The sequence below is a fragment of the Acartia tonsa genome, chromosome 12 (assembly GCF_053477335.1).
Source record: "Acartia tonsa isolate MP-2025a chromosome 12, ASM5347733v1, whole genome shotgun sequence".
NCBI lineage: Eukaryota > Metazoa > Arthropoda > Copepoda > Calanoida > Acartiidae > Acartia > Acartia tonsa.
Genome location: NC_137271.1, coordinates 28,996,781 through 29,015,352, shown reverse-complemented (window position 1 = coordinate 29,015,352; position 18,572 = coordinate 28,996,781). Strand labels below are relative to the sequence as shown.

Genomic DNA, 18,572 nt, shown 5'->3' with positions numbered 1-18,572 from the left:
TTTGATGTTTTTTGGTAGATTTTTATTCTGCAGATTTCACCAATTACACAGAGATTTTTCTAAAATAAATAGGTAGATTTTTTTCTTTTAAGAAAAGAAGGATATAGTTGATCTAAAAGATATGTTGCTACATTGGTTATGGACTATCTGCAGCTAAATTACTACGAAATGAGTTAATAAAGAGGATTTGTAAGAAAATACTGACAAGAATCTAAGCTTTATTGGAACCCTTTTTAAAGAAAATATATTTTCTGATAAAAATATAAAAAGTTACCTTTTTAGGCCATGAGTTGTTTGACATAGGCATAAATAGTATGGTAGGCGTTTTCAACTGTCACTTTCAACCATTCCATATAAACTGAAATTATAAGATTAAATTCAGTTTTGTTAAAGTAAGGGAGGGGACAATGGATCGAATATTCAATTTTTTCGAGTCTCAGACTTTGGGTACTGCCTTAAAGGGAATGTACAAGAATTTAGCAGTTTCTGGCTGACTTTGGGTACTTGCGCAACCAATGCCGCAACTCGTGTGTTAGTTTTGAATATCTAGCAGAAAAGTATCGATAAACTTAATTTGTTAGGTATGATGTGGCTGGTTTTAAAAATTTTTTTCTCTTCAGAAAATATCATTTCATAGATAAAAACTTTATTGTGATATTTGTTTAATAACCATTCTAAGAAGAACCCAATTAAATTTTGATCAGCTCCAAATGGATTTCCTATTCTAGCCCTAGTTTCCTAAAGTATACAGCAGATAACCCAATTATTGCAGACCCTTTTTTCAGCTACTCCGGAAATTTGTGAAAACAAAGCGATTTATACATTATACATTCAAAATTTTAATCTTTAAAATTTTAATTTTTTTTTTGGAAGTTTGAAGCTTTTTTAGCTAATAGCAAATTTCGAGATAGGACGCGGACGCTAGGTACACTTTCGGAAACTAAATTGGAGTTCATCTAAATTTTGGGTTATTGGGCGATGGGTTGGATGGGTTCCAGGGAGATTTTATAGTTATTCATTACAGAATGATTATGTCAGTCTGATGTGCTTGTAATCTAATTTTCAAATGAATGCTTTTTTCTTGGAACTCTTTTCTTATTTTATAGTTTTCTGCCTCTCCCTTTACAATTTCCTTCATATTTTCCGGATTATTCTGGATTTCATAGTCTTACAGCGATAACTCTTAAATTGAATTAATTGCCCATTGTCCCCTCCCTTACTCCCTGAGTATGTCCTCAGTCCAGGAGTAACCCAGGAAAAACAAGGAAAACATAATGATTGTACCTGGAAAGTTTTCTTGAACAGAATGGTGGATATCCAAAGCAACCGCAGTCACTTTTTGTCCAACCTTAAAAATCAGTTACTGTAAAAAAAATCCAAAACCTTTTTTGAAATGATGAGAAAAATCAAATGGGACAAGCAGGAAGAGATAGTCAACGTAAAAAGCCATAGAACTATAAAAAAAACTTAACTATTGTAAAGGAGAACCATATTGGTTCAGAGATTCTCGAGATCCTTCGCCAAACTTGACAGACAAACAGACATCCTGTGACTTTTATAAAAGGATATAAAAATCGCACAATTCACTTAAAAAGCAGATTTACCTCGATGAAATATGGCTCAACCTTCTCCCAATATCTGTAGAAAAAATGAACTATCTTAATACTTCAATAATACCTAATTTTGTAGAAAATTTTGTTTTATTAAATCTGTGCTTTATGTTCAAGCGGAACAAACATACCTACCTACACTTTAAAACTTGAGAAAGTATTGTCAAAAAGAAAAAGTGAAAGGTGGCAAATCATAGAAACAAGCTGGTTGCATTCTGTGGTTAGTGCTCAATAGGGGTACACTGGTACAGCTGTTTGACTACTGGAAGTTGTGATAGATAAACAGTAAATCTACAAACTATGCCACTACAAATAACAGGCTACAAATCTCAGAAACTATAGCTAATCAAAAAAACAAAGAAGTATCAAAGTACAAGATAGTTTTCCTTGCAAGGGTTGGGAGAAGATCCTTGTAAAGCTCAACACATTTAGCCCTAAAAAAAAGAACAAAGTTGGACAATATAATATTAGTTGGAGTTTGATACAGTAGGTTAGTTTATAGGAGACGAATTTGTTTATTTTGGTGAATAGTTGTTTCTACAACTGTTTGTTAACACTTTCCAATCAATAAAATCTACTAAGTTAAAAAAAAATCCCCCAAACCCTACAAATTTTATTTACAATAAACTCAAACTTTATATTTTTCATACAACAAAAAAAAAATCTCCCCATCATCCCATATCATGCGCTCTAAAAGCCCCTAGAGTATTCTGTCTTAGTCACTGTTCTAGTGCAGAAAAATGTTACACTTACAAGAAAATAAGGGCCCAATGTGAAACAAACTGCCAAGCACCAAAAGCATGGATTCTAAAAAAATAAAATGAGAGTTTTCTTAGATTAAAAAAAATTATTTAGCATCAAGATTAGGTATTTATGTAAAGAATCAGAATATTCTAGAATTAAAGATTTTTCAAATATAACAGATAGTTATTGACTTTATCAAGTAAACCTAACAAATAAATAGGCCTTTACACCATTTATCATGTTCAAGTTGAACAAAGGCATTCTAATCTAACTAGTATTACATTTGTTGTCACACGCCTAACAAAGCAAAAATAAAGACAATACTTTTACTTTTAATCCAGTATTGGATATAAACCTTCTTACATTAGAGTAAAACACTTAAGGTGGAAGGAGTTAAATAACTGTATGTCCCCATCCCAAGGACCTTCTGCCGACTCTCAACAGGGTCTTTGAAAATCAACCAACAATGTCGGGAATATTAACACAGCAAATTAGCAGAAAACAATTTGCTAGCAGACGAAAAAGGTCCTTGAAAAAGGGGGGCAGGAAGTCATCTGTAAATACATTTATGCTATAGATCTGTTCTCCTGACCACTTGTCGAGATGTTAAACTTTATGGATAAAAAATGACACTTACCTTATATGAACCCACGCCTCACTACACCATTGCTTGGCCTTGCTAGAGGATTCTCTGATAGTGTCACCATAATTAGCTTCCACCCAGTCATACCCCTGAAAATAATATTATTCTCTGATAGTGTCACCATAATTAGCTTCTACCCAGTCATACCCCTGAAAATATTATTAATCTCTGGTAGTGTCATCATAATTTATTAGCTACTACCCAGTCATACCCTTGAAAATATTATTATTCTCTGATAGTGTCACCATAATTAGCTACTACCTAGTCATACCCCTGAACATAGATGCATTAGTTGGGTTTTCGCAACCCAAGTGAAACCAAACTTTTGTCCTCCTTATGAAGAGCAACCCAAGTGAAACCTAACTTTTTTCTTCCTTATGGAGGGCAACCCTATAAAAAAGAGAGGCAACCCTCCTCACAATGAACAATGAGGGGTCACTTAGCGCAACTGAGCGCCCCTGAAAATGATATTAATATTCCTTCATGGATGCTAAATTTGGGATTAAAATAAGGATGGATGTCCTTGGACAGCTCATTTTTATGAGGGGGGGGGGGGGGCTAAAGCTAGAAATATGTACCTTTATTGTATTATAACCAACAACTGAATTCATTCGTAAGAATAAAATGGTTAATCCAGCTGTTTTTTTGTTGATTTTTTTTTGTGGGAAGGGGAGGTGGGTCTAATTAGCAGGGTTAAAGCCATCTATATTGGAAATGGATGAACAGTTAAGACCTTTTTTAGATCCCATGTTATTAAATGGCAAATCTATTCATTGAAGGCAGGGGGGGGGGGGGTTATGCAACCTCGTAATAAATGCGCACATGGCACTTAGAATCCGAACTTCGTTACGAAACTTGACATGAGTAAGTTTACCCTTGCATTTGTAGGTCTATTTTCTCTAAATCAAACACAAAATTGGAAAAGTAACGGGTAAAGGTTCAGCCGTTCTTTGGCTATTTCCAGGGCAAATCTATCATAAATTACGAAGGAATAAACTTTTTGAAACATATTTTTGCTTTAAATCGTGTGAAATGATACCAAAAACTATTTTTAGTTTGTCTAGCATTACTTTAAACTAATAAACGAACCTGCTGTGCTTTTACTTGTGCTTCTTTAGTTAGCTCCCCAACTTTCTTCACAGTGCTAAAAACAATAATACAAAGTTATCCATATAGAAATAGAACAGGATCTGTGTCTGTCCGAAGGATCTTACTAACCGATGAACCGTTATAGTATTCCTTTATATTGTGGCTTCTCATAGGTTCTGGGAAGGTTTATAACTATTTTGGAGGAGGATACCTCCACCCTCCCAAGAGAAATCGTCCCTAGAGTGAAATAACACTTGCCCTAAACCTCAAGACCCTCCAGAGGGTTTTAGGAACGTACCCGCTGGTAGATTTTTAAAGGAATATTATCGAGATTCACTTGGAGATAAGTTTTCTTTAACTTTCATTGCGTTGTACGAAGAATCTTATCTCTTAATTGAAATTCGCTCATCTTACGATAATTTTCTCATCTTTTCATAGTTATTTAACGCATTTTATTTGAGACAGCTTTTAGCGGTTATTTATATGAAAAATTACAAAACTGGTATCAATTTTATGATTTTTATTTTAATGTTCGTGGAAAAATATCTGTAATACGATGCAATGCATAATTTTTCAGTATAGCTGAGAATCGCTTCTAATCCAGCGGATATTAATTGGTTTAGAAGCCATACTGAAAAAAAACTTACTCTTTGATGTATGGACGCGCCATTTTCTCTGTTTGCACGTACAACTTCTCCGTTCTTTTTCCTAACGTCATCAGATGACTCTCTACGTCTTTCTGAAAATTAAGAAAGAAAAAAAAGTCGAATTTCCTCAAACTGCTGGTTGAGTAAAACTAAAACATCTACCCTAATTTTGAAATTAATTAAAAATAAGGTAGACTTTTTTTTTTTTGGAAGTCGTTTTTTAATGTTATGTAATATTGGTTACTTGGTAGTTCCGCAAGGTTAGTCTAGGAAAAAACTACCCACATCGCTCATTTTTTTTTGAAATATGGGGGGGGGGCTTTAACCTTAAGATATTTTTTCTCCTTTAAAATAAGAAGAGGATTAATTTCTCTTCCATTTGAATATCCAGATATTCTTTGTATTGAATTGTACCTGGATAATGGGAACAGCCAGTTGAATAGAATCAGCGTCCATTTTACCTCCTGTATAGATCCTAGACAAATACATTCGTAAAATCAAAATTAAACAAGGTTTATTTTCTTTAAAACTCATCGACTTTTTAAAATGAAAAAATAAAGATTATGTACTATCCTTTTATAACAGACATACAAACCTAATATAGCGTCTAGAAATTATTTTGAAAATAAATGCTGTGAGATAAAATTTGTTTACCCTCTAAGTAAACTCTGCTGCATATTATATCAGTACAGGAAAAATACATATAGCTTTTACAGTTTAAGTTAAAAACCAGCTGGTTTTAAATGGACGTAGGGACTTTCTAGTAACTATTAAAAAGTTGATACGCTTTCAAAATCGTACAAAGTTTGAAATCGATAGGATGATTGTAACGGGCCTAAATTAAATATGAGCACTATCTATTGCGGAAGGACTAACAGATCCTAATTATAGAAGGGCTTCGCTTAAAAAAAACTGTACGTACACAAAAACGAGCAGAACGTGAAAACTAGACAAAGCATTTCGCTTTCAAAATTTAGGATCTAGTGCACTTCAGTTCCAGGTAACGATAATCTATGAATTTTAAAGACTGCTAGTGCGAAGCGGCAGAATACATGACATGCCCGCACACCGTGTTAAGCGGCATAATAACGTCTACAAGCAAAATCTGGAATAGAATGATACGTTCCACCGTTTGGCCTTTAAAATTCATGGATTTTTGGAGATAACCGTTGCCAGGAATATTTTTCCATAAACTGCACTAGATCCAAAATTTAAACTCTTACCATAGGAGAGTGACACCGACAGCCACAACACTGAATGACAAGAACAGCATTAACTTCAACAGAAATCCGAAACATGAAAATCCTGAATATCAATATTTTATTAATTTAACAGTATCAACCAATCAATAAATGTAGGAAGGGGATATTAGGCTGTTTATTACACTAGTCCCCAAAGTTTTATAACGTTTTCTGATTCGTTTGCCTAACAACTTTGGGGGCTTTTATTGAATTTGATAAGTTGGTTCATTAGGTTGATTGTCTAAAATTTTCAACCACTTATTGTAAGTAATTTTGAGTTTTATCATTAGGGTGGGGATGTAATTCAATTTATCGGCCATTTTCTTACCCCTTTAGATCCTTATTGATGAATAGTAACTATTTATTATAAAGCATATTTTTCTTTCTATATTTAGAATAAGTTATCGTATTCGCCAAGAAAAGCGGGCCAACAAAACAGGATATATAATATTATTTTTTTTTTCGTGTAGCGCTAATAAGTAAATAATGAAACCTGCGGTGGAATTTGAATACTGTGACTTGTGCGCATGTCCATTCTAAATATTAGTATATTAATTAAGTGATAGTTTAATGAAGTACATTTAACGAGTTATGGTACTTAAAGAGAGAATTATAAAACTTTAAATGTTAAAAGCAGAATATAACTGTAGGTTAGATATGAAATGTGCAATAAAAAAAAGAATGTTCCTAAGGAGTTTTTTAAAGCAATCCCCCAACACAATTTCAGAAAAATAGACGCTGGGCGAGTAACATCTACCTTGACATTAAGAGATGCTTTGTTAGATCCATGTCCATTGATTTGCACGTGGCTTTTGTCACCATCGATCTAGATTAAAATTAATAAAAACTAATATAATGTAATCTTATTTCAAAGTTCCATTGCAATGTTCGGGCACAGAACCGTCCTCCACCCTTGTTTGGTATTTTTAAATTGGATACAAGGTTGTTAGGCAAAAGGAATAATCCCCCCTCCCCCCCACCATTATTTTTAATTTATTTGAAAAATAAAGGGGGGGGGGGATTGTGCTCGCTGGGCTTTCCGAGGGAAATTTATGAAAAAGAAATTTATGAGATTCTAATTTGTTTTTTTACCTGTTCTTTGGAGCCCATTTCCTTAAGCCTGGCCTCTTCGCGTCTCTTCTCTTTGGCCAACTTCTTCTCAGCTCTCAATCTAAATATAAGTGTTAAGTATAACATTTAGAGTAAAAAGTAACTGGATGTTTGAGTATATGTCTTAAGAGAAATCAACCTACTTCAACAAATTTTGTAGAATTTTTTTCTGCAATTTGTAGCTTGCCTGAAAGGTTTGCTTAATGACACATAAAAAATGCTGAGCTTTAAAAGCGTAGTGATACTGATATGTTAGACATTAAACTGATATAAAAACACAGAAAATTGAAATTGTTGGGTTGCACTCTAAGGAAAGTCCATGATGATTTAACCAATTAAGCCTTTACGTTACGTATAATCCCCTAGGTAAGAGAAAACCAGGCAGACCAAAAACTACCTGGAGGAGAGAACTCATATATGCATGAGAAAATCTTATCTCTCAGTGATGCCTCAAATGCCAAATAAATAGAAGATTGGAGAACCATTGTACATGGCCTACGCTCTCAAAATAAGAGATAACTGGCAATCCTAATGTAAGGTTTACTTGGCCTACCTTTCTCTTTCCGCTTCTTCCACCTTTTCTTTGTGTCTACGAATTTTGTCCTCAGTCTCCAATCTTTTCCTTTCCTCCCTGAGATACAAACAAGATATTAGAATTTTGTCCTCAGTCTCCAACCTTTTCCTTTCCTCCCTGAGATACAAACAAGATAATTAGAATTTTGTCCTCAGTCTCCAATCTTTTCCTTTCCTCCCTGAGATACAAACAAGATAATTAGAATTTTGTCCTCAGTCTCCAATCTTTTCCTTTCCTCCCTGAGATACAAACAAGATAATTAGAATTTTATCCTCAGTCTCCAATCTTTTCCTTTCCTCCCTGAGATACAAACATGATCATTATAACATTCATAAATAGAGCAGCATAAATCCACCTGGAGGCCAATAATTTTCTCCCAGTATGGCTTCAAATCCGATTAATATCCACTGGATTAGAACTGGTTCTGGGCCATATTAAAAAATCATGTTCGTATCGTGATATAAATAATTTTCTAAAAGCAATAAAGTAAAGAAAACTTAAATTCTAGTTTTAATAGCCATGTGTGTCATGTAACTAGATAAAATCTTAAAATTTTTTATTTTACTATTAACGGAAAACTACCTAGTTTTAATACTATTTCATCAATAACTTTTATCCCAAATAACCTTTTTAGTCTTAGTAAAAACATGCATCCCCCCCCCCGCACCTTAAATGGAAGATTATATTGACAAAAAAAGAAGCTTTTCAGAGTGATAGAGAAACTTTATTTCATCATTAATGAAATTATCAAGAACGACCTTAGTCTAAAAGTCTTAACATATACATATGTAGTTGTAAAATGCTTTTGAGACAGTAATTCAAACACATTCCCGTTCCGACAAACACAAAGTGTAGGTTAATAAAGTAGCTAAAGTTTTAAAGTATACTTACTGTACAAGTTGAGATTGAATACTCTGAAGTCTGGCAACAACCCTCTATCGTTAAACATCAATTTAATGTTGAAGAATTCTGTATTTATTTTCATTGAAATGAGCACTTTGTTCATTGAAATAGTATTTCCAGGGAGGGGGGAGACATTGGACTGTAAGTAAATATTACTTTTACTAAATTCAAAACTTTTCAACCAATAACTTTAATCTATAGATGGGGTAATTTCGTTCATCATCATCTATATAAATGTTCTCAACTCATTAAATTCCAATTTCAGAGTATTTTAATACATGGTAAACTAATACTATTGAAAATTTTGAAAGAATAATTATTTCTCGCATTGTATTATAAACGGCTTTCCGCGGATATAGAATGTACAATTATAAGATTAAAACTAGTTTTTTTTAGCCCCGAGGTACCGAAGGCACCGGCTACAAAAAAAAACTGGTTTTTTGATTGTACATTTTTATATTCGTAGAAAGCTGGATATAATACGATGCTAGACATAGTTTTTTCGTATGGATGAGAACCGGTTCCTATCCACCGGATTCGAATAATTACGAGAAAAGTATTTAAACAGATGAATAATTTCCTTGGCGGCTTGTTCGCAGTCTACTTTGGTAATACAAGGTCCTGCAGCTTTAGCCAGCTCTGGTACTAGAGGATTTTCCTACAATTATGAAAATATTAGAGGGTGGATAAAAAAAACCTATAGGTAATTTAATCCTAAAATTGCCTAATAAGATCTAACGAAGAAATAATTCCCACAGATTCCTTTGTTGACTAAGTAACAGATTCATGATAAAAACGCATAAAAAAATGTTTAGGTACTTAATGTTTTTTTTGGGGTAAAGTTAAGTAAATGTTAAGAGTCCCACAAAGACAGCTCCACGTATGGATTGAGCCCCAAGAAATACACTTTAAAACCAAATAAAGAAGGGGGGTGAGGGGGAGTTCAGTGTACAAAACTGGTTTTGAGTAAAATTCTTCACCTTTAAATCCAACCATTTTAAGTTCTTTAGCTGGGCAAAGCTGAGTGGCAGCTTCTCTATTTGATTGCTGTACAGATCTAGGGTTCGAAGCTTCACAAGTTGACCGAAATTCTCCGGTAGCTCATACTAAAATGGTAAAATTATCATATTAAATTGAACAGGGGTCCGCAGCCGCGAGTAAGCTGTGACTAAGCCGCAAATTTAAACTAATCTGGATTCTGTGATATTTGTTTTCAGAAGGGGGATTGTCATATTTGGGTCAGGTTTAGACTTCATGCTGATTTTTATTGATTTCCCTAAGGCTGAAAGGCGGCTGTCAATTAGACCCACGGTCAAACTCAAACAAAGGGCCATACAAATTTCGAGAAAGCATTATTTTTATATTAGTGTTGGAAGAGGTCAAGACCAAATGCCTTTTTTCAAAAAGGCTTTAAAAACTATATCCAGAAGTACCTATCATAACTAAACATAGACATTTTCATTTCTTACATTTTTAATGTGCAAAAGGGTCCAATGAATATCAATGACTATGCGTGGTAATTGGCCGGGCGGTCAAATTATAGTTGCGTTACTAAAAAATCCACTTACAATACTGTTCTTGCTGAGATCAATGGCGGTGAGATTGACAAGGAAAGAAAAGTTTTCTGGTACGGACGACAGCAGGTTGTGGGATACATTCAACTAAATATCAAAACAAATCAGTTATAATGCCTAGATAGATAGTGATTCAATTGTCATGGAGTAGATTGAGACATTCATTACGGTTACTTTGTACTCATATCGGCTAGGTTGAGGTATAAGATTTTTGTCTGTTTGTTAAGGGAGGAGTAGTTTGTGCTTGTATTGCGTAAAATCCGTGAGTTAGCTTCATCGAAGGCGATTATTAAGTCTAAGTGTTCTTCATATTGACAAAATGCATAGTATAATTAAACGCATATTTAATAACACATATTTAATAACACTTAATAATCGCTTTCGATAAAGCTAACTCACAGATTTTACGCAATACAAGCACAAACTCTTCCTCCCTTTCTCGCTAACCACTGAACCGATTAGGTAAGTTCTTAATATTACACTAAAAAAGGGACGTGAATATTTTCCAAATCCCCGGGGGGTGGGGGGATTATTTACTGTATAAAATGAGGAAAGAAATAAAGAGGGGAGGAGGTGGAAGAAATTCTTTACCTAGTTGAAAAAATACACCCCTGGACAAGATTTAAATTTCATTTTTTTCATAAACGATTAATTTACCTTTAAAACCTTGCTGCCTAGTTTCTCAATTTCCTGAAATCAAAAATAATAATCAAACCTTTTGATCTTAAAATGAGCTTTGCTAAAGAATCTACTCTTTTAGAGATGCGTTTACAGGATGGTTCATATGGACATATTTTCTCATTACGTCATGTTTGATATCATAAGGACAATTATAACATGTCTAAATTAAGATAGGATCTGTCCATTACGTACATATAAAACGATCCTCATTATAGAAAAGCTTTGCTTTAAAAAATGGTTGACATTACTTATAATAATGGAGCCGCCATATTTTTCTGGAGCCGGAATTTTCGTTAAAAAACGGCTCCGGACTAGATAAATAAAGAGATTTTTTATAAATTATAATTTGGTAACTCTGTTTTGTCATGTGCAAATGCCCTTTTTAAGTTTTTCAAGTCCATTTTTATCAAAAATTGAACTTTAAAAACCTTTAAAAGTAAAAAATAAAAATATTTTTTTTTATGGGGGAAAAAATATGTCGAGTTTTTCTTGATTTTAGGTCGGAGCCGGAGCCGCATCAAAATTAAACGGCTCCGCCACGCTGGTTTCTACAGATTTATTGTCAGGTGTAGAACAGTGAGTTATACTGTTAAAAAAATGAACATAAATACCTTTACAGGGATATCAGTCATCTGCATCAAAGACAGATCTAAATAAAAAAAAGTAAACATTGCATGCACAATAAGATCTTAGAAAAAGCCGGGATAATAGGATTACTATGAATTATTTTCAATAAATCCAGGGGCAGTGATTGGGCAAATTAATTTAATTTGAAATTGCTGAAAATTTAGATATTTGTGTGGCGTAAAACTTGTTTTATGCTGTAAACAAAGGGAAGCATGCTAACATGGAACTCGTTTATTGGTCAGTTCGTTTATCCAGTAGGAAGAGAGGGGATGGGGTATAGGTGAAGGGGTTGGATTCGTAATTTAAGCCAACTGCAATTTTTACTTTATTAGAAAACAAGAAAATCGGAGGCAATATCCAAGTACCTAATAATATACCAATATTTGGTCTTTAATTTTGTAATAATCGTAAAGTAAGCTGTTCTATTTAAAATATTAGATTATATACCTAATTCATCATCATCTAATTTGTCTTTTAGATTACTTTGCTGTTGCTTACTCATTTTTATGTTTATTATTGTATTTGTCTGAAATAAGTTTTAAGTATAATTTATTATTATTAAGAGTGTCTAAATTACAAAATAATAGTAATTGACTATATAGTATTTTTGAAGGGAGGGGTATGGAACATGAAGAAAAAAAATATTTTAAATTTTTATTAAGATAAGGTTACCTACCCAATCATTTTTGGGACAAAATATTGTCATCTTGTAACTTGCATTTATAAAGAGTTGGAAAAGCGACATTCTTAAAAGTGAAAAATCAAGACAAAACATATTTTCTTCATGTTACATATCCCTCACCCTATATCTAGCATAAAATTAAGCTCTTGCATGGACTTAAATTCCTGAACATCGAATTAAAGAACCAATGATAAGACAATGGAAGATTTATTAATCTTCATCCTTATTTTACAGTAAGAAATTGTGTCTTTGGTATGTTGGACGTATTGGGAGAAGATTAATTTGTCGTGCATTGTCCTCTCCTTTCCTGTAAAGAATTTACAAAAATTTTGTTCTCCATATTTTATTATCTCCAGTTCAAGAATCCAAGTCCCTAATTCTAATTGTGTAAATTTTTAACATTTAGCAGATGTTCAAACCCCGAGGAATAAAGGGGGGGGGGGGTGAGGGGGTGAATTTACCAATTTTTCAAAGTTAACCAATTTGATTGATTATAATTAAGCTAACGCACACACCAAAGGATTAATTCATATCTAATTTGACAAGGGTGTATATTTTGCATAGTCTTAGCTAATTCATTAGGTACCCATATTTCATTTTTCCTTTATATGGGGTTAGAAATTAATTTTTTTTTGCATCAGAGGAAAAAATTTATCTTGTGCAGAATAATTGTACACCCCTGAATTTTATTTATTGAAAAATGCCCTCCCATTAGTATTTTGTAAACATTCTCCGGACTAAAAGGGGAACAAACAAACAAAAAATACAACATAAATGCAATATTTAGCAATTTTAAAGCATTTTAACTTTAATAATTTGACAAATACAATTTTTGGTAAGTATCGCAGCTAATATATGTTTAGGTTATGTTCGACGTTCGTGTGTCCATCAATAAAAGTATTTTATTAGAATTCTACTTATTTCAAAATAATTAAAAGTCAAACCCTTAAATCTTAGTTATTTTAACCAAATTCATCTTTTAATTGCGAGAATGTATGTAAAATTATCCCTTAATTTTTACCTAACTTTTCGTTATGGTAGCCATTATCTGTTTTTTACAAAAAATTTTATTAGTATTTCTTACAACACTTAAATAATATTTCTTTAGCTACGCTACTTGAGAACAAAATTATCCTTTATAATTTGACAAATACAATTTTTTATATCTTTTTTTACATTATGCAAATTATTAAATAATTCTAATAATAAAATTTTGTTTTAATAATGCCTCTAGAAGTAATGGAATAGTGTAACAATAAACGAGACTCTTTGCAAGATACATACATACATATACTTTTATAATATTTAAAAAGGAGACTTTTTAAGAATGAGACTTAAGAGTTTGCACGATTATTATTAATTTTAAATTCAAGTGTTTTTTTATTATCTTTCATAATTTTAAGTATTTTAATCTAAAGAAAACTTAGGTACATAAGAAAGTGCTTTAAATATTAAACATAAAATGGGTCATTTTTTCGCGTATTTTCCGTAAAAGTGGGTGTTTTAAGACTTTATAATTTTGAATGGCAGTTGCTTTAATGGGGTAAGTCAAACGTGAATTTTAGAAAAAAAACGCCGGCCGAACCGTAGCTTCCGTCGAAAATTACGCAATTTTATGAAGAAAAAACAATACGCGGAAAATGACCCTCTTTTAAAAGGTGATATATATAAGAGACGCATTTGTACTTAGAAATAATGATCCCAATATTTGTCCTGTTCAATATTAACAAATAGCATAGGTTATGTTGTTTATCAAATTGATACCTAGAAATGAGAAGTCATAATAACTGTTTTTTTAAGTACTTAGGTATTACCTTATTGTATGTTTCTTATTGCTTGTAAAAATTAACTCCGTTCTTTCAATTTATGTTACCAAAGCAGAAAAATACCTTAAACTTTAAATACTATTTTGATGGAAATTCATTTGTTAAATGTATTTGATTTTGATTAGGTAACTTAATACCTCAACTATTTGACATTTGAAGAATCATAAACTAAGTAGCTAAACCCTTGAGTATTCTTCATAGAACTACCCCATAAAAAATAAACTATCAAACTCTTCAAATCTCATACATAAAAGCTCCCCTTTTACAAAACAAAGAGAAGAATAAGTAGGACTAGGATAGCGGAAGAAATTGTTCCAATCGCCATGAGTTGGCGCCTGTCATTGGTAAGACGGAGTATTTTACTCATTTTCTTGACTGTGTTGTCAAGCCTAGACTCAGCATGCTCGATTTCGTCGCCAAACTCATCCAACATGACCGCCTGTGTTCATTTTTGGTGGTCAATTGCATCCGCAGAACAGTTTGTTCTTATGTTCGGAAAAAAATACATACCCAAGGACTTATCGCTCATTTAATGTGCTTTTTGTCGGGGGAGGTATTGGGTCCGAGACTGGATCAAACTAGAGAAGATAAAATCCTTTTATTTGTATTACGACAAATAGAACTAGAGTAGGTTAATGCCCTTTCTTAAAACAAAAAAATAACCATAGGTACTATTTATTAGCAGGACATCCAGACAAATGTCGAGCAAACATTGGATTAGTTTTATAAATGTTGTCCTTTGAGACAAAAAAGAAAACACTGGTCCCATTAGTTATCAAAGGATGTTCGCCCTAACCTCAAAGCCACGCTTATACCAAGATAGTTGCATTAATTTAAATTTTTGTTGTTTTTTGCAATTGAAACACCCCTGTTCATCTAATTCAACAGCAATCTGGCTCGACATATTTCTTATATTTCCCATGGACTCTCCCATGAGATCTAGCTTGTCCTCCTGGGCCAGTAGAAGCTGGTTTTGTTGGTCCATCATTCCGCTGCCAGAAATATGCTCCCTACAAGCAAGGAGAAATGTTAACACAATCATATAATTTTTTAAAACAAAGACTTTCTATAATAAGAATAGGTGTGTGTCCTTTTGTCCGTCCGTCGGTAATGTATAGATCTGATTGTTATTTTAGGCGTTTATAAAAGTTTATGGATTTCAACTTTGCATAGTGATTACTGAAATAGTTAGGTACAATTAAGTAAGAGTCGCCAATCTATAATTGTTACCAAAAAGTCACAGAACATACCACATATATATTTATATTTATGGATATTTTGAAAAGAAAGTTTTACGATGCACCCCTAATTTAGAATTTTTGTTAATACTGGGTAATTTTCCCACCCCTAGTGTGTCTTTGGGTAGTACCTACAAGATATCCAAAAATTAACGTAACCGAACAATTTTCTAAGCCATATCTGCTGGAAAAAAAGTTATTTTGTATATTAAGGGGGAGGTAGGTTGTGCTAAAATTCCGTAAAGTATTTAGTGATAAAGTAGGTAGGTACTTAAGTTAAATTATGATAATATAATATTTAGCTGGAAGTAGTAAAAATGAACAGGGGTGTATATTCTGCACAAGATTTTTTTTTTTCCCCTGCTACAAAATTTTTTATTTTTCTTCCCCCCCTAGTTTTTTCTCATCAAGTAGGGGGAAAATGGAAAAATATTTAAAGAACTCTATATTTTATTTATTTTATCCCTCATACCACACATTTTTAAAAGTTTTTTCACCAAGGAGGAGGAGGAAATGTAAAAAATGTTTTCAGTTTTCTTAATTTTTACATTTTTTTTCCCTCCAACCACTTATTTTTTATTTCCCCCCCCCCCTGAGCAGGGGATCCCATGTAGAATATTCACCCCTGAAAATGAATCTAAATAATTTAAAATAAACATGATATTGATTGTGTGTTTTCCTGTGAGGACTATCATCGGTATTAGGAACTCTGCTATATTTGGTGGAGTTGGGACCAGCCACGTGGCCAGGGCTGTTCAGCCGTCCATTCAGATCCGTATTCTTGGCCGCTGTTATTTTGGATTTCATGGCGTTCACCTCAGCTTTGGTTGACTCAATAAAACCTACAGAGATTATTCCTTATTTTGATCTTGAAATAGAACAAATACCTAGATTTTTATATGAAGAACAGTCTGCTTACTTCTTTATTTTAATGTTAAGAAAAAAAGTTGCTTTGAAAGAAACAGTTGCAGATCATCGGCGGAAAAGTTGAAAGCATAAAGTTTTTCATCCTATTATATACCTAATATATCCCCCCAAGGACAATAAATACTGAAATTTTCTTATCATTAGACAATTCGACCGTCCGAGTACCTTTGTTAGCACAAAAATGTTTATAAATGGTAATGCCTACCAAAATTGGCATTTTTTATCATATTTTAAAAGTTAATAAAAAGTTGGTTTGCTCGAAACATTGATGCATTTTAAAAATAAATCTATGATAATTCTGCGGTTTTTTAAATAAGGAATCTTTGCCTTTTCTAATAGCTAACTCAGCGCCATTAATTCTAAACTTGGTAGGATTTTTCTCAACAATTTTGACTGTATCTTCGAGATCCTCAAGATCCCATTCAATTGATCTTAATGAATTTTTAAGTTCTGTCGCCGCCGTTTCAAGTTCTTCAGCACTTCTGCATTTCAATCAAGTTAAGAATATATTGTTTCTTTGTATCTAGTAAAGTTTGGTGATACCTATGCAAGACTGGTTTACTAAACTTTTCAAGCAAAAGGGAGGGGACTCCTAATGCTCGGGTTCATAGTGTCATTTGTGAAGTGATTACGAGATGGTTTCATTCTTAGCCTCCCCTTTTTTATTAGCAAATCTGCTGTTAGTCGGATGTCACTCAGCTCCAATCTGTTGTACTAAAAAAGTTAGCAAAATGCTGTTTTGCTAAACTTAATATGATCTGAAGGGGGAATGCCTTTACCAGTATTTTATGCAATAATCAAACTAGAAGTTATATTAATCTGCAAAGTTTAAGAAGGGACTACAGAAAAAAAAGACATAATCCAACTAATCAAAGAATAGAAAATTGTAGGAAATTCAGTTTTATTTATTCTTAAAACTTGATCCCTATATTCCGTTCCATCTTGTACAGATTTCCAAGCTTCATACAGACCTACAAAAATACAGATGAATATATAGCCAGGTATTAGTTTTTTAGAATCATAATCAACTTTAATTGAATTTCTGCTTTTGTAGAAATGTTTTAAGGAAAGGTTCAAAATAATGTTTAATTGGTTAGGTATTAATATGATTTGTTGCTGTAATGTCAGAGTTAGCAACAACTAAGTTTTCGTTCAGATAAAATATCCCATCCATTAAGTAGGAAAAATGAACAAAACATTATAACTTCCAATTAAATATAGTACATGAATATAAAACCTAAAATTTACCTTGAGTTTTGGTAAAAGCTTTGAGTACTTCGTCTTTAACCACGAAAAATGGATCTTCCAGAGACATTTTTGGTTAATTTTTTATATTTCTCTAATTAAATTTGTTTAGTCTCTGTTTTTCATAATATCTCTATACAATTTTAAAAGACAACTAATTATGCCTTAAAAGGCTATTTAATATGCTAGAATCTGAAATAATATTCAATTAAATATAATTTGAATCAATGAATACATTAGTATTTAGTATTTAATTATTGAACAATGAAAACGTCAATAAAAGCGAAGCCTAATACCTAATCAAGCTCAACAAACAAGATTGACAAACAAACAAAAAACCTAAATATTACTTTAAAACCTTAATAAAATTATGATTGTGATCGAGAGGCCTACCACTTCTTTCATTATGCTTAATCGTCATGAGAGATTCAACATTTATTAAAAAAATACAAATAGTTCAAACAGATCAGGTAAAACGTTGATGTTAAAATATCTATAATTTCAGCATGTTAAAAATGGACATACGGACGTTTGAGTCAAGATTATATTATAAAGCTGCTCTAAGTACCTAACTATTTCAGAAATCATTGTGCATAGTTTAAAGTCGATAGAACAATTCTAACATGCCTAATTTAACAAATAGAGCTATCCTTTAAGGACAGAGTACGGACGGACCGACCTTAGTTGTAGGAAAAACTTAAAAAATAGTCTCCAACTGTTCAATATTTTATGCGGCTGTAGCAATAAATGATAAGAGAAAGAGATTGAGAATTGAATGACAGACAACCAGCAAGACAAATATTCCCCTAGAAATTTTTCTCTACTTGAAAAACAGCTCACATATGCTCAAAGGACAAATTTTCCTTCGCGTTGATTTCCCTTATATAAAGACGTAGTAAAAGTACAAAATAAATACTTTTAATTTATTATTTTGTCATTTTATGTCTTTTAGCATCTGAAAACTTTGTTATTTCCAAAATAAAATTCTTAAAAAAATTATATGATTTTAATAGTAGGTATTTATTTTCTTGTTATTTAGTATTTATTACGTCTATTCTATCTACCTCTTTAATATCGGTCAATTTCTGCATAAGCTAATTTTCCCTAAAAATATCACCAAAACTTCCGGGTAGCGTTGCGTTTATGTTTAGGCGGTTTTGGGCTGTTTGTAATATTAATCTTCCCTTTTGTCCTTATAGGCTAATATATTA

General features: G+C 32.5%; 2 protein-coding genes across 4 annotated transcripts; both read right to left on the bottom strand.

The window, feature by feature from the left end:
* Nucleotides 1–274: 274 nt before the first annotated feature.
* LOC145334234 (uncharacterized) lies at nucleotides 275–11,970 on the bottom strand. The gene is made up of 21 exons (XM_080179609.1): nucleotides 11,891–11,970; nucleotides 11,428–11,465; nucleotides 10,793–10,825; nucleotides 10,130–10,222; nucleotides 9,542–9,667; nucleotides 9,144–9,219; nucleotides 8,550–8,595; nucleotides 7,638–7,715; nucleotides 7,067–7,145; nucleotides 6,732–6,800; nucleotides 6,468–6,510; nucleotides 5,957–6,038; nucleotides 5,148–5,208; nucleotides 4,734–4,825; nucleotides 4,087–4,141; nucleotides 2,992–3,086; nucleotides 2,364–2,417; nucleotides 1,999–2,044; nucleotides 1,605–1,640; nucleotides 1,285–1,348; nucleotides 275–358 (listed from the first exon to the last, which is right to left on the bottom strand). Exons 1-21 carry the CDS (start codon nucleotides 11,943–11,945, stop codon nucleotides 279–281), a joined length of 1,401 nt encoding a protein of 466 aa, XP_080035735.1. The 5' UTR covers nucleotides 11,946–11,970; the 3' UTR covers nucleotides 275–278.
* Syx6 (Syntaxin 6) lies at nucleotides 11,965–17,482 on the bottom strand. 3 transcript variants are annotated; one of them, XR_013884774.1, is made up of 8 exons: nucleotides 17,365–17,482; nucleotides 17,044–17,087; nucleotides 16,444–16,600; nucleotides 15,871–16,031; nucleotides 14,824–14,963; nucleotides 14,183–14,394; nucleotides 12,246–13,458; nucleotides 11,965–12,037 (listed from the first exon to the last, which is right to left on the bottom strand). XR_013884774.1 is itself a non-coding variant. In XM_080179610.1 (7 exons), exons 1-6 carry the CDS (start codon nucleotides 17,429–17,431, stop codon nucleotides 14,214–14,216), a joined length of 750 nt encoding a protein of 249 aa, XP_080035736.1. In that variant the 5' UTR covers nucleotides 17,432–17,482; the 3' UTR covers nucleotides 11,965–13,458; nucleotides 14,183–14,213. The 3 variants fall into 3 exon arrangements, 2 of the variants coding, with proteins under 2 accessions (XP_080035736.1, XP_080035737.1); XM_080179610.1 differs by having other exon boundaries at nucleotides 11,965–13,458; XM_080179611.1 differs by having other exon boundaries at nucleotides 11,965–13,442.
* Between the last annotated feature and the right edge of the window lie 1,090 nt (nucleotides 17,483–18,572).